At 48.7% G+C, this 13,392-nt stretch overlaps 1 protein-coding gene across 2 annotated transcripts in view; it reads left to right on the plus strand.

The window, feature by feature from the left end:
• Positions 1 to 12,658, plus strand: part of GALNT17 (polypeptide N-acetylgalactosaminyltransferase 17) — a 529,087-nt gene extending 516,429 nt beyond the window's left edge. For both annotated transcript variants that reach the window (XM_033110448.1, XM_033110449.1), the window contains exons 10-11: positions 10,290 to 10,457; positions 11,027 to 12,658. In XM_033110448.1, coding sequence (XP_032966339.1) covers positions 10,290 to 10,457; positions 11,027 to 11,155 — 297 coding nt within the window. In that variant the 3' untranslated portion in view covers positions 11,156 to 12,658. The remainder of the gene's footprint in view (positions 1 to 10,289; positions 10,458 to 11,026) is intronic.
• Positions 12,659 to 13,392: the final 734 nt, after the last annotated feature.

The following is a 13,392-nucleotide window of genomic DNA, read 5'->3' on the forward strand; positions in this document are numbered from 1 at the left end:
ACCACTTGAGTTCAGTTTTCCATCAGCCCGGGACTTCCGTCACGCCCCATGCAGTTCGTTCTCCACTCAGCAGCCAGTGTGGTCATCTCACTACTCAGATGGCTCCTCGTGTAACGTCCCGATTCCTGAGTGTGGTGCATCTGTATGGTGCAGGCTCGCCCGCAGTGTACCCGCCCTCCCCACTTCTGCCCCGTCACAGCCCTTACACTCCATCATCTCCTCTGGTCTCTAGTCCTTTGGATGCGCTACGGCCTTGGTCTGGTCTGGTCTGCCCTCTGCTACTCATTTGGTTAGCCAAAAGGCCCTCTCCTCAGGCAGCCTTCCCTGCCTTCCCTCTTCTGGACTGGGGCCTCTACCTCTTCTGGCTCTAAGATGACGTTTAGCATATTTTATACCATTATTTCACACGTTGTCATCCTCGCCTCTTTCTTTGCCTGCTTACCTGAGTAAGGTGTGAGCTCCTTGAAGGCACGCACTGTGTCATTCATTCATGATGTCAATAGGACATCAGCACTTCCTCTGGGCCAGTCACTCTTCTAAGAGCTAGGGACAAGGCTGGGGATAAAAAACGACAGACAAAGCTTCTGCCTTCATACCTCACACATGCTAGTGAGGGAGCCAGACAGCAAAGTCTGTAAATAAGGAACACATATAGTCTATAGAAGATAATATGTGCTTGGAGAGAAATAAGGCAAGGGAGGGAGGAGCAAGTGGTGGAGGTGACATTTTAAATAAGATTGGCAAGAGAAAGAATTTCCAAGAAGATGACATTTAGGCAGAACCTTGAAAGAGATGAGGGAGTGAGCCATTCTTATGTTGGGGAAGAGCATTCAAGAGAGAAGGAGCAGCAAGTTCAGAGGCTCTGAGCAGCAGCTGTGGCCTGTTAGCGAACAACACGGAGACCAGTGTGGCTGGAGCAACGTGAGCAAGGGGCAGAGTGGTGGGAGTTGGGCTCAGAAGCTATGATTATATTGTGTTGGTCTTAGATTGTGTAGTCCATAGTAACGGTTTGGACTTTTATTTTGAGCGAGGTAGGAAGACTTTGAAGGATGTTGAGTGAAGGAATAGCATGGCCTGACTCCAACTTACGGTAATATAATTTTAACGTAATATTTTAAAAGCAATCACTCTGAATGCTATATTGGAAAAAGACCAAGGGAGGCAAGGATGGGAGCTGGGAGACCAATTAGGGGGCCATTGTAGTAATCTAGTCCAAAGATGATGGTGGCTTGGAACAGGGAGGTAGCAGTGGAGGTGAAATCGGGATACGCTTTGCTAATGGACTGAATATGGTCGGTCAGAGGGAGAGACAAATAAAGAGTAAAACCAAAGTGTTTGGCCTAAGCAACAAGGAGGATGGGGTTGTCACTACCAAGACGGAACAGATGCTGGATGAGCGTCAGGAGGAGTGTGGGTTACACAGAGGAGGCGGAATTTGCTTTGGGTCATGTAAATTTGAAGTGCTCGTTAGACACCCAAGTGGCACGTCAAGTGGGGACTTAGACATACTAATCTAGAACTGGGTGGGAAGTTTGGTTTGGATGTAGATTTGGCACAGTTAGCAAAGTTAGCACAGATGCTACTGAGAGCCCTGAGAATGGCAAGCTCCGCAGGACGCTGGGTGTGAGAGAAGAGGTACTGTCACCTGTGCCCAGCACAGCATCTGACCCGCCGGCTGTGCCCAATACAGACGAAGAAAAAGCAATTGAAGTTGATGGTTGAGGGAGTAACCTTGTTGATCTTCAGGAGAGTGATTGCAGGGAATTGTGGTGGTGGAAGCCACGTTGCCAAGCTAAGACATCAAAGAGAGGAAGTCCAAGGACAAAACTAGGAAGTAATTAGAGCTGAGTCTAGAGAAGATTTTCTGGGCATAAAGATCCGGTTGTGTTTGTGGCTAGGAAGAAATAAAAAGGGAGAAATAATGACTTAAGGTATTTGCAGAGTGAGGAGTGGACAGAGACTGAAAGGAAGTGAGGAAATGGGAAGGAAGTCAGGTTTTGGGGTGTAGGAGAGATAACTTCTCAACAAAGAGGGAGGCAAGATACTCTGAGGGCAGTGAAGGCCCGGGACACCAGGCTGGGGACTGAGGACAAAGGACATATTTTTAAAATGAAGACCCTGATGGGGTGGTAAGGAGTCACACGAGGTGACAGAGAGTCACATTGACTGACCGAGTCACATGAGGTGAATGAAAAGATGAGAGAGCTGGGCAAGGCCCAGGCACAGTGGGCTCCGGATGGGTCTGCAGTGAGTGTGGGTAGTTGGCACTGGCCCTGCAGCAGCAGGAACCAGGAAGACTTCAGAGCCCACAGTTCAGAGTGACCATGAGGTACCAGGATGGTGGCCTGTGGTTCGCAGAAAACGACACTGCTTGCACTAGCGATAGAGGTAAATCTATGGATTTACCTTGGATTTGGCAACAGTTTCTTTTTTTTTCTTTTTCTTTATTTTATTAGTTTAAGATGTACAAAGCAACGTAATAGTTAGACATTTAAACCCCTCACAAAGTGATAACCCACCCCCCAAAGCTACGACCCCTCTGATATCTTCTATAGCTGTCACAATACCATTGACTATCTTCCATATGTTGTACTGCACATCCCATGACTATGTATACTTATATATCTAGTTACAGTTGACATTCAATATTATTCTACTTCAGCCCTTCAGGTGTATAGCACGTTGGTCAGGCCTCTACACAGCCTATGACGTGATCCCCCTGATAAGTCCAGTGCCCGTCTGGCACCTTACATGATCTTTACAACACTGTTGATTGTATTCCCCACACTGTATTAACTATCAATTTATATTTCTTAATGGCTTCACCTTTTTCGCCCTGACCCCAACCCCATTCTCATCTATCACCCTGATAGATCTGGCACCATACCTAGTTATTACAATATTGTTGGCTATATTCCTTATGCTATAACCTACATCCTCGTGACTACTGTATAACACCCAATTTGTTCTTTTTTTTTTTTTAGCTCTTTATAAAAGTTTTATTCATTTGGGCTTCTGCTTCTGTGGATTGCCTATTCATATTCTTTGCTGCTTTTTTTTTTTCCAGGTGTACAATTCTGTATTACATCATCTATAAATCCCATTTTGTTCTTAATCCTTTCCCCTTTCACCTGTCCTTAACCACCCTCCCATCTTAGAGAAGTCTCTCTAAGAGTCCTTGTAATACTGGTTTGGTGGTGATGAACTCCTTCAGCTTTTTCTTGTGTGGGAAGCTCCTTATCTGTCCTTCAATTCTAAATGACAGACTTGCTGGGTAGAGCAATCTTGGTTGTATGTCGTTGCTTTACATCGCTTGGAATATTTCCTGCCACTCCCTTCTTGCTGCAAAGTTTCTGTTGAGAAATCAGCTGACAGTCTTATGGGGGCTCCCTTGTAGGTAACTAACTGCTTTTCTGTTGCTGCTTTGAAGATTCTCTCTTTGTATTTAACATTTGGCATTTTAATTATGATGTGTCTTGGTGTTGGCCTCTTTGGGTTTATCTTGTTTGGCACTCTCTGTGCTTCCTGGACTTGTATGTCTAGTTCCTTCACCAGGTTAGGGAAGTTTTCTGTCATTATTTCTTTGACAAGGTTTTCAATTCACTGCCCTCTCTCTTCTCTTTCTGGTACCACTATCATGCTTGATACTGTCCTGGAGACCCCTTAATCTCTCCTCAATTTTTTGGATTCTTTTTTCTTTTTGCTGTTCTGGTTGGGCATTTTCTGCTACCGTATCTTCTACATCGCTGGTTGGATCCTTTGCTTCATTTAATCTACTGTTGATACCCTGTAATATATTATTTGTTTTCATTATTGTATCTTTTATTTCTGACTGGTTCTTTTTTATGGTTTTCATCTCCATTGTTATACTTCTTATCTTTCTGTTGAAGTTCTCTCTGAGATCACCGAGCATCCTTATACCCAGTGTTTGGAGCTCTGCATCTGATAGATTGCTTATTTCCATTTCGCTTAGTTCTTTTTCTGGAGCTTTATTCTATTCTTTCATTTGGGACATGTTTCTTTGTCTCCCCATTCTGGCTGCCTCCCTGTGTTTATTTCTATGTATTAGGTAGGCCTGCTATGTTTTCTGGTCTTAGTAGAGTGGCCTTATGTAGTAGGTGTGCTGTGGGGCTTAGTGATGCAGTCTTCCTGGTCACCTGAGCCACACGCTCCAAGTGTGTCCCTTGTGTGGGTTGTGTGTACCCTCCTCTTGTAGTTGAGCCTTGGTTGATAATTGCACATCAATGTGAGGGACAGACCTTTGGGCTCACTGGTTGTGAGGACTGGCCTTGACTACAGTGGAAGGGTTGTTGTGCAGGGGCTGATCCTATGGAGCAGGATCTGCCTCAGCAGAGCTCTGATGCCTGCCCAATCTGCTCCTTGGGTATATCGTACTTGTAGGCAGTTGGGTAATGCTCCAGCTTGTTTTGAAGCTGGCCACTGGGGGCTCCAGCCCCAGGACCACCTGAGGGGATCCGCTGTAGGTCTACTTCAGCCACAGCCCATGCCCCGGGGCCAACCAGAAGAAGCCAGAAAGAAATCCACAGATGGCTGCCACCCATGCTGTGCTTGGAAACTCCTTGAGAGGCCAAGCCATGAACTAAGGCCAGCTGCTGCTAGTGCTGGCTTAGGGCTGCTCAGCCAGAGGTACAGGACACACTCAAGCCAGATGCTGCTTGTCTGGGTTCTGCAAACCTTTGAGAGACCCTAGGAAAGTCTGCAGCTTGAGCCAAGGCAGGTGGTCTGCACACATAAAAGCCACTGAAAGCAGCCTAGGTGTGCCTGAAAGTTGGGCGGAACAGGGTCTCAAATAGCCAGGGCATAGTAAATGAACAGCAGAGACCAGATATGGTGGCCGCCTGCATCTGCACACTGGGGAAGGGGAGGGCTCAACAAAGAAACAATGGCCTCCACCAGCTCCCCCGTCCAGGAGAAAACCGCCTCTCCAGCCCCCATCCCAAGCCCGGTAACTCAGTTCCCCACCTGCTGGCTTTCCACCTGCTGCCCAGCGCTGGAGCTCAGAGCGAGTGATTGCACTGGTGGGTAAGTCGGCGTGTGGTCCCTTTAAGAGGAGTGCCTGTGAGTGCAGCCTCACTGTCTCACTGAGTCACCATCTCCACTGTGTTTCACAATCAGAAATTATGGGGGCTTCTCTCCTCAGCACTGGCATCCTGGGCTGGGGATCGGCTGGGATCTCTTGCTCCTTTAGGGGATGGGGGGACCCCCACAGCTGAAATAGCCCTCACAATCTTTAATGGTTACACGTGGGTGTGGACCAGCCCGGTCCGCGTCTCTGGCTTTCCTACCAGTCTGGAGGTGGCTTCTTCTGCACGTCCTTAGTTGAAAGGCTTCAGTTCAGGTTGATTTTAGTCAATTCTCAATGATGGTTGTTTTGTAGGTTAGTTGTAGTTTTGATGTGGTTGTGAGAGAAGGTAAGCACAGCATTTACCTACTGCGCCATCTCGGTTGTCAAAACCAGGGAGAAGCTGGCAATGATTTCTTAGATCAAAAAGCACAAGTAACCAAAGAAAAAAAATAGATAAATTGGACTTTATCAAAATTTAAAACTTTTGAGCTTCAAAGGACCCTATCAAGAAAGTGGGGAAAAAAACCCACAGAAAGGGAGAAAATATTAATAAATCATATATGTGAAATCGGTCTAGCATCCAGAAATATGAAGAACTCTTACAACTCAACAATAAAAAGATAACCCAATTAAAAACTGGGCAAAGGATCTGAGTAGACATTTCTCCAAAGAAGATAAGCTGATAATGTTCACCGTCATTAGTTATTAGGGAAATGCAAATCAAGACCACAGTGAGACACCACTTCACACCCACTAGGATGGCTTGAATGTAATTTTTTTATTTAACAACAATACCAAGAGTTGGCCAGGATATAGAGAAATTGGAACTCTGGTTCACTGTTGGTGGGAATGGAAAATGGTGCAGCTGCTTTGAAAACAGTTCAACAATTTCTCAAAAAGTTAAACATAGACTTACCATACGACCCAACAATTAGCAATTCTACTTCTAGATTTATACCTAAGAGATTTGAAAACATACCTTCACACAAAAACTTATACATGAGTGTTCATAACAGCATGCTTCATAATAGCCCAAAGTGGAAAGAACCCAACATGCTTCCCCTGGTGAATGGAAACAGTGGTGAAGAGGAGGCGGGACCCTCCCAAGCCCTGAAGGGAGGCACCACGGCGTATGGGTCTCTGTTGCGCTGAAGACTTGGCAGGAGACGACAGGGAAGTTAGAGAAGACGTTATGGATTGGAGAGAACTGCACTGAGGTCCAGCCACGGGGAAGCCAGAAAGTTCTAGACAAAGGCCAATAAATGGCATTTCCAGGCTGGGAAACCACTAGAGCAAAACCCTGAAGGCAGGGAAGCCTGTTGACATGCAGAAGTCAAGGAGCAGAGGTCCTTCAGGAGGGAGCGTGGGGGTAGGAAGCACTGGGTGATAGGCTAGGCAGACTCCCAATCCCGGGGCACATGGGTGACGGCAAGTCCCAGTGCTCATGGCCCTGCTGCCTCACTGGGGAGAAGCAAGTGTGAGATCTGGTGGCCTGACTTACCTTTCAGGTTCCTTTCAGACCACAGCATCTTTCCCCTGACCCTGGCCCCTTGGCCAGGCCAGTGCATCTGTACACGTGGCCTCACGTTTGTGGTGTGAGAAATGACCTTCCCCGGAGCAGAACTCCTGCAGGCTGTCCTCACCTGCCCTGCCCGCCCTGATGCCTGCATGGCTTAGGGCTGGTGCTAAGGCCTTTGCAGGTCTAAGCAGCCTGGGTCTCATTGTTTTCATGCCCTCACAGACCTCAGACAGGAGAGACTCTCACTCTTAGTGGCATTTAGCTTCACTCTTGGAACATCTGGGTCACAGATCTGTTCAGTTAATTAATGTTCTTAGCGCTGCTCATTTGCCTACTGGATAATAGATTGATTCATAATTTCAATAAGCAGCTGTGTATATCTTTCCCCTGAACATAAAGGCAGCTTGCTGTCATTCATCACTTTGCATTTGGTGAATTTAGATATATTTAGACACATTGTTGAGGGAGGGGTAAGGGAGGGTTTCGATTTTCTTACTCTTTTGCCTCTAACAGTTACTCTGATTTGAAACTAATTTGGGTTTAAAGCGTATGTTAAGTGCATCTCTCTCAAGAGCACTTAATAAATTCCTGTCTTTTGTTTCAGGGGGGACCAGGCGGGCTCCCCGTTGGGGATAGAGCAGAGGGTTTCTGAGTAGCTTCCACCAGGAGGCGAGAGCCCCTGTGGAGAATCTTCACCCCTGGAGAAGAGGCACTTGTGTCCCTAGGCAGAGCTGCCTTCTTACTCCTTTGTAAGTAGTCAAAGGAAATGCCCAGGCTCCCGGGAGGAGGCCGGGATCACCTGGGAGGGGGCCCCTCAGCTGCACACCTGCTGGGCCAGGGCCTCCAACCACCAGGTCTCTAGCAACCCAAGGAGAGAGGCCAGGATCCAGCCAGGTGACCACGTATCTTCACACTTCGGTTTCCTCGTCTTTAAAATGGGGAGAGTAATAGCACCTACCTCATGGGGTTGTTATGGAAATGCCACTCTTTATTCTCTGTACAATGCTTAAAAGTATCTTCCGTACAGAGTGTCTTCCGTACATGCCAGCTGGTAATTTTATTTTGTTAATTTATGAGGAACCAGTTGTGTATTAACGATCCTCACTCCTACCCCAGCCACCTCTCAGAACTGTAAGAACAAGCGTGAAGGATGTGCGTGCCTGTCTCACTGCCCTCACTAGCTCATGCCGGAACCTTCTCAGGGGCAAGTCAGCGCCTTCCTTAGTTCCCAGAAGCCTGTCCACAGCTGCACACAGAGGATTCTGCAAAGCGTGCTTGTAGAGTTTAAATAAGTAGATGGGCTGCATTTTTTTATTTTTATTTTGACAATATATAGTGTTGTTTTATGAATTTAAAATGTACATTGATGATATCATACAATCTGAATATTTCCATACAGATCCCCCCTCACAATCACTTTTTAATTTTGTCATAGAAAAAAATACTGTTCTATATTTCATTAGATTTTATTTTTCAAAGAATTAACTTTTGGCTTCCTTAATGCTTTTTTTTAAATTAGTTTTAGGTGTACAGAACAACACAGTGATCCTGCGTTTACCCACCTGGTAACTCCAACAAGTCTACTGCCCACCTGACACTGTACATGGCTGTTTGAACACTGCTGGCTATTTTCCCTGTACTTTACTTTACATCCCGGTGACTGTTTTTTGTCAATTACAGTTGACATTCGATATTATTTTATATTAATTTCAGGTGTATAGTGCAGTGGTTAGACATCTATATAGTTTATGAAGTGATCCCCCCAATAAGTCTGACACCCATCTGACACCATACAAAGTTTTTACAACATTATTAATTGTAGTTCCCATACTGTACTTTACTTCCCTGTGACTATTTTGTAACTGCCAGTTTGTACTTCCTAATCCCTTCACCTTCCTCACCCATCTCCGCAGCCCCCTCCCATCTAGTAACTATTTGTTCTGTGTGTCTATGGGTCTGTTTTGTTTGTTTGTTCTGTTCTTTAGATTCCACATATAAGTGAGATCGTATGGTATCTGTCTCTCTCAGTCTGACACACCCCACTCAGCACAGTCCCTTCCAGGGCCATCATGATGTCACACTGCATTTTTCTCAATGCTGAAGTTTACTGCATTTGCAATGTGCTCATCCACAAACATGCTTTGAGCACTTGGCCGGTGGGTTCTCTCCTAGAAGGAATGAAATAAATTAGATACATCCCCTGCCTTTAAAGGAGCATGAGTGATAGGTGCGTGCATTTGTTCAAAAGTTGGAATGCAAAGTTTCAAACAACACAGACAGTCAGGAGAGGGGAACAATGAACTAGTAGGGGCCCTGCTGGGGGAAGGGTTGGCAGGCAGCACCGCGTCTGTATCAGTTAGCTACTGCTGCACAACTACTCCAAAACGTAGTGGCATAAAACGGTATGCATGTATTATTGCTCATGAGTGTGTAGACCCGCGGGTGGTTCTCTGATCTGGACAAGGCTTGGCTGGTTTGGGCTGGATTCATTCAGGAATCTCTTATCAGCTCGCAGGTTGGCTGACCTCGGATGACCTCATCCACTTGTCTGGTGGTTGACTGACTGTTGCTTGAGACGTGCGTCTCTCATCCTCTAGCAGTCCATCCTGAGCTGACTGCCATGGGGCAGCAGGGTTACAAGAAGCAGAAGGATGCAGGGTCTAATTCAGGACAGGCACATCCTCGCTCCTGCTGCACTCTGTTGGCCAAAGCAGGTCACCAGCATTCAAGGAATGGGGAACTACACTCCACTTGGAGTGGATGGAAATTGCTGCAAAATCACAGTACCCCCGGTGTATAGAAGGGAGAACGAAGGATACGGCCATTGTTGGAATCTACCACCACCTCCTAGGGCTCCTTGCAGTACACGGAGCAGAAAGCAAGTACTGGGACTGCGCTGCACATTTGGGATGTTTCTGCTTTTCTGTCATTATAAAACAATGTTGCAATAAATACTCGAGACATAAACTTGTTGACAGTTCTGATTATTTCATTGGGATAGATTTCTAAACATGAATTTATTGAATCTAAGGAGAGGCACATTTTAAAAGCACAAAGTATGTGTTTTGAAACCCCCTTTTTGCAAGGTTGTAGTAATTTACCCTCCCTCCAGCGCACCTTATGCTAACTTTGACGAAAGAGTAAGTTCTTTTTTAAAATGTGGTATCTCCTTGCTGTTTTAGTTTATTTATTTTAACACCTATGAGACTGAATGCTTTTTAATATCTTTTTCTTCTTTTGTGCACTGCCTTTTTGGGCCTCTTGAAGCAGGGTAGCGTTAATTAATCCCAATTTGCAAACGAGGAGGAAATGGAGGCTCAGAGAGGTTAAATGAATTGTTCAAGGTGGCCCAGCCAGCTGAAAGCAGAGTGGAGCTTTAGAAGTCAGCTGCCCTGCTCTGTCACTTATCCCTGCTCGCCCACGCTGGACAGAAGGCCAGACTCCTGCCACACTGACAAGACTTGCTTAGGAAAACTCAGAGTGCTCCAGGGAATCGGTTTCCAGGCGTAGCAAGCCAGTGCTTCCTGGGCAGGGCTCACCTGTGAGTTGGGGAAGGGGGGGGGTGTGACAGGCCTGAGATGGTAACCAGGACTGCAGCGCTGATGGAGGCATGGGTGACACCCACAGACCTGAGCCTGTTTCCTTTCATGGTCTCACCCCTACCTGCCACTCTGCTCTCCGCAGCTCGCCCGATACACCAAGGAAGGCTTTCTGCACTTGGGAGCCCTGGGGACCACCACGCTCCTGCCCGACACCCGCTGCCTGGTGGACAACTCCAAGAGTCGGTTGCCCCAGCTCCTTGACTGTGACAAGGTCAAGAGCAGCCTGTACAAGCGCTGGAACTTCATCCAGGTGAGTGCTCCATGGATAGGGCCAGCACCCCGGAGGAGGTGAGGGTGCCGCCGGCCACAGGGCAGTCTGGCTTCCCCCAGAGAACCTGACAAAGTACACCAGAGGTCTTCTAGCCCTGGGCCCGGTGCGTGGGCCCAAAGCATGCTGGGGGAGTTGGTGGGGTGATTTCTGTGGGAGACCGCCTTCCGCTCCCTATAGCAGCACTAAGCTAGGTTGGTCCTGATAAATCTTGGGAGGGGTGTATGGGGGTGATTTCCTTGAAATCTGCTCGTACCTCCAGGCAGTAGGATTTAGAAAGTCAGACCTCGAGTATCCCTGGAAATTCCCCATTTTGACACCATCCCCCACACTTGTTCATCACCTAGTTCAGCCATTCACATTTGTTAAAGCTTATTTATTTTCTGACTTTGGAGTTTCCAGAGAAGGCCCCAGTGACCCTTCCCTCCCCTGTGCAAAGAATTGTGGTGGGATTGCTCCCCAGGAGACCATGTGCTGGGCGCTATGATAGTTAAGTTTCTCTCTCTCTGTCTGTCTGTCTCTCTCCCTCACCCCGCCACGTCTTCTCCCAGAATGGAGCCATCATGAATAAGGGCACTGGCCGCTGCCTGGAAGTGGAGAACCGTGGCCTGGCTGGCATTGACCTCATCCTCCGCAGCTGCACGGGACAGAGGTGGACGATTAAGAACTCCATCAAGTAGTGGGAAGGAGCTGGGGACCCCAAAGCCTGGCCCCTGGGACAGGGTCTGCCTGTCCTCTGGACCAGCCACACTGGTGGAGGGACAGCCGGGAGCCAGCAGTTGCTGGTGGGCCCCTGAGGCTGTCCAGGGCAGCGCGGGGGGCCCGGGTGGAGACTTTGTCCACATCAGGCACTCAGCTGCCACGAGGCTCATGCATCCTGGAAAAGCACCCCCAACCCTTCTCTGGGAACCCAGGAGCTGTGTCTTCTGCAGCCTGGATGTGGACCTGGTACCAAGGAGTAAAACATCCACGTCTGCTTGTCGTCGTCCCACCACTGTCAGGGCAGGGACGGGTGGGGCCTCTCCTTTCTCATCTCTTGCAGCAGCAGCAGCAGCTTCTGAGTTCCACCCCAGCCCTCAGCAAAGTGTGTGTGTGGGGGGGGGGGTGCTCAACCACATCTTAGCTCCCCTCCTCAGAGGAGGCGGTGAGGCCCGGGGACTCAGTTTCCCCTGAGGTTGCTTCTGCCCAGATGTCCATTCACAACTCAAGGCAGCCTCCACCCCAAACCTTTCCATCAGGTGACTGTGGGGGCTACAGCTCTGGACTTTTTGGACCCCCCCCCCCGAGATGGCCTGGAAGGAGCTGGCACTTCCTTGGTTGCCTGGGCACTGGGCTGTTGTGTTCCTGGCCAGCTGTTCTGCCTGTGTCTCCAGGGAGTTGAAGCAGAAACATCCTGAGCACACAGGATAGTCGGAGCTGTGAGGGGCCCCAGGCTAAGCCAGGCGCTGCAGCTCTGCCTGCCTGGGGCACAGGGCACCCTGCCTCACAGAGGCTGCTGCAGGGGAGGCAGCAAGGGGCCTCCACCTGGAGCGTAGGGACTGGAGCCAGCACAGCCGGGGGCGACCAGGACCCTTGAGGATGCTCTCTGCTCATCTCATTCCAGCCCATACTTGCTGGCTGACAGGAGAAGGCAGTCGATTCCTCTCTGAAGAGTAATAATTCTTTTCGATTGCCCTCTGGTTAGGGTGCACTTATAAATCAGAGTTAATATATGGACTTGTATGCATGCATGAGTGTGTGTGCCCATGTGGTGCGTGTGGCAGGGTGTGTGCAGCTGCACGTGTGGTGCATGTGTGACACCATGTGGCATGTGTGTCTGGGTGTGTGGTAGAGCAGATGTAGTAGTGTGGCTTTGGGCTTGATGCTTCACTGCTCACCTGGTTCAGGAGGACGCTGCCAAGAAGCCTCTGGACAGGGAAGGGGGTGCAGTGGCCAGGCTTCACTGGCCAGGAGGACATGGCTCCGCCTTGCCCCGTGTGGTCCCCAAAACGGAAGGCCATCCCTTCCGCCAGTGCCCATCTTTCCCCTCATGCTTTCCCCACAGGCCAAGCCCTGCCCAGCACCAAACCCTGTAGTTGCCCAGTTTGGGGTTCACAGAGTCTCATTGGGTGGCATCTTGTTGGTGACCACCGCTGCCCCATATCCCAACTTGTGAAATAAATACATGTGAGCACTTCCCAAAACAGCCTTGTTTGTTTCTTGATTTCTCCTGAACGCAGGGCTGGGGGCGTTCCTGGGCTGTAGCAGAAGGCTCTTTTAGTTTGCGGGTTTGGTCTTATTAACAGCAAAAGCCCTCATAGCTTGGAGCTGAGACAAAGCCAGCTTGCCCTCGTACTTGCCTCCCCGCCCCCCACCCCGTTCCCTTGCCACACCCCAAAGCAGAACAGAATTTGACATTTGGCACTGGATTACTAACCCCCTGTTGACCCCAGATGAGGAGGGTTGGCTGGTGACGATACCTGTAAGGAAGCAGAGGAGGGTTGGGAGTATTCTGGCTGAGCGATCCCATTCATCCCCTCCTGCTGCCAGGCAATGACTCCCACCTCTGCAGACCTTGGAGCCAGTGAGGAAGTATCTGCCCCTTTTGTTCATGGAAAAGTAAAATCCAAAAAGACGCCAGGCCTCTGTCATGGAAGTACATATGGGAAACAAACGGGGGGAGAGTCCCTTGGGCTATGGTGGCCCCAGGCCTCTTTCCCCAGACCCATCTTGCTTGGTGTCACACAACACACAGATACTCTTATGAGTTGCCATTTGTCTTTTGGGTTCTAGGAGAACCAGAGTCTATAAGCACGCTGATGGAAAATGCTGCTGTTTGGTAATGAGTTCATCAAATTTAAATATCGGAGTCTCAGGGTAATTGTGAAGTGAAAAGAGCTAAAGGTCTGCAGGCTGTCAAGTGGGGTCCCGGGAGACG

Source organism: Rhinolophus ferrumequinum, chromosome 7, assembly GCF_004115265.2.
Source record: "Rhinolophus ferrumequinum isolate MPI-CBG mRhiFer1 chromosome 7, mRhiFer1_v1.p, whole genome shotgun sequence".
NCBI classification, from domain to species: Eukaryota; Metazoa; Chordata; class Mammalia; order Chiroptera; family Rhinolophidae; genus Rhinolophus; species Rhinolophus ferrumequinum.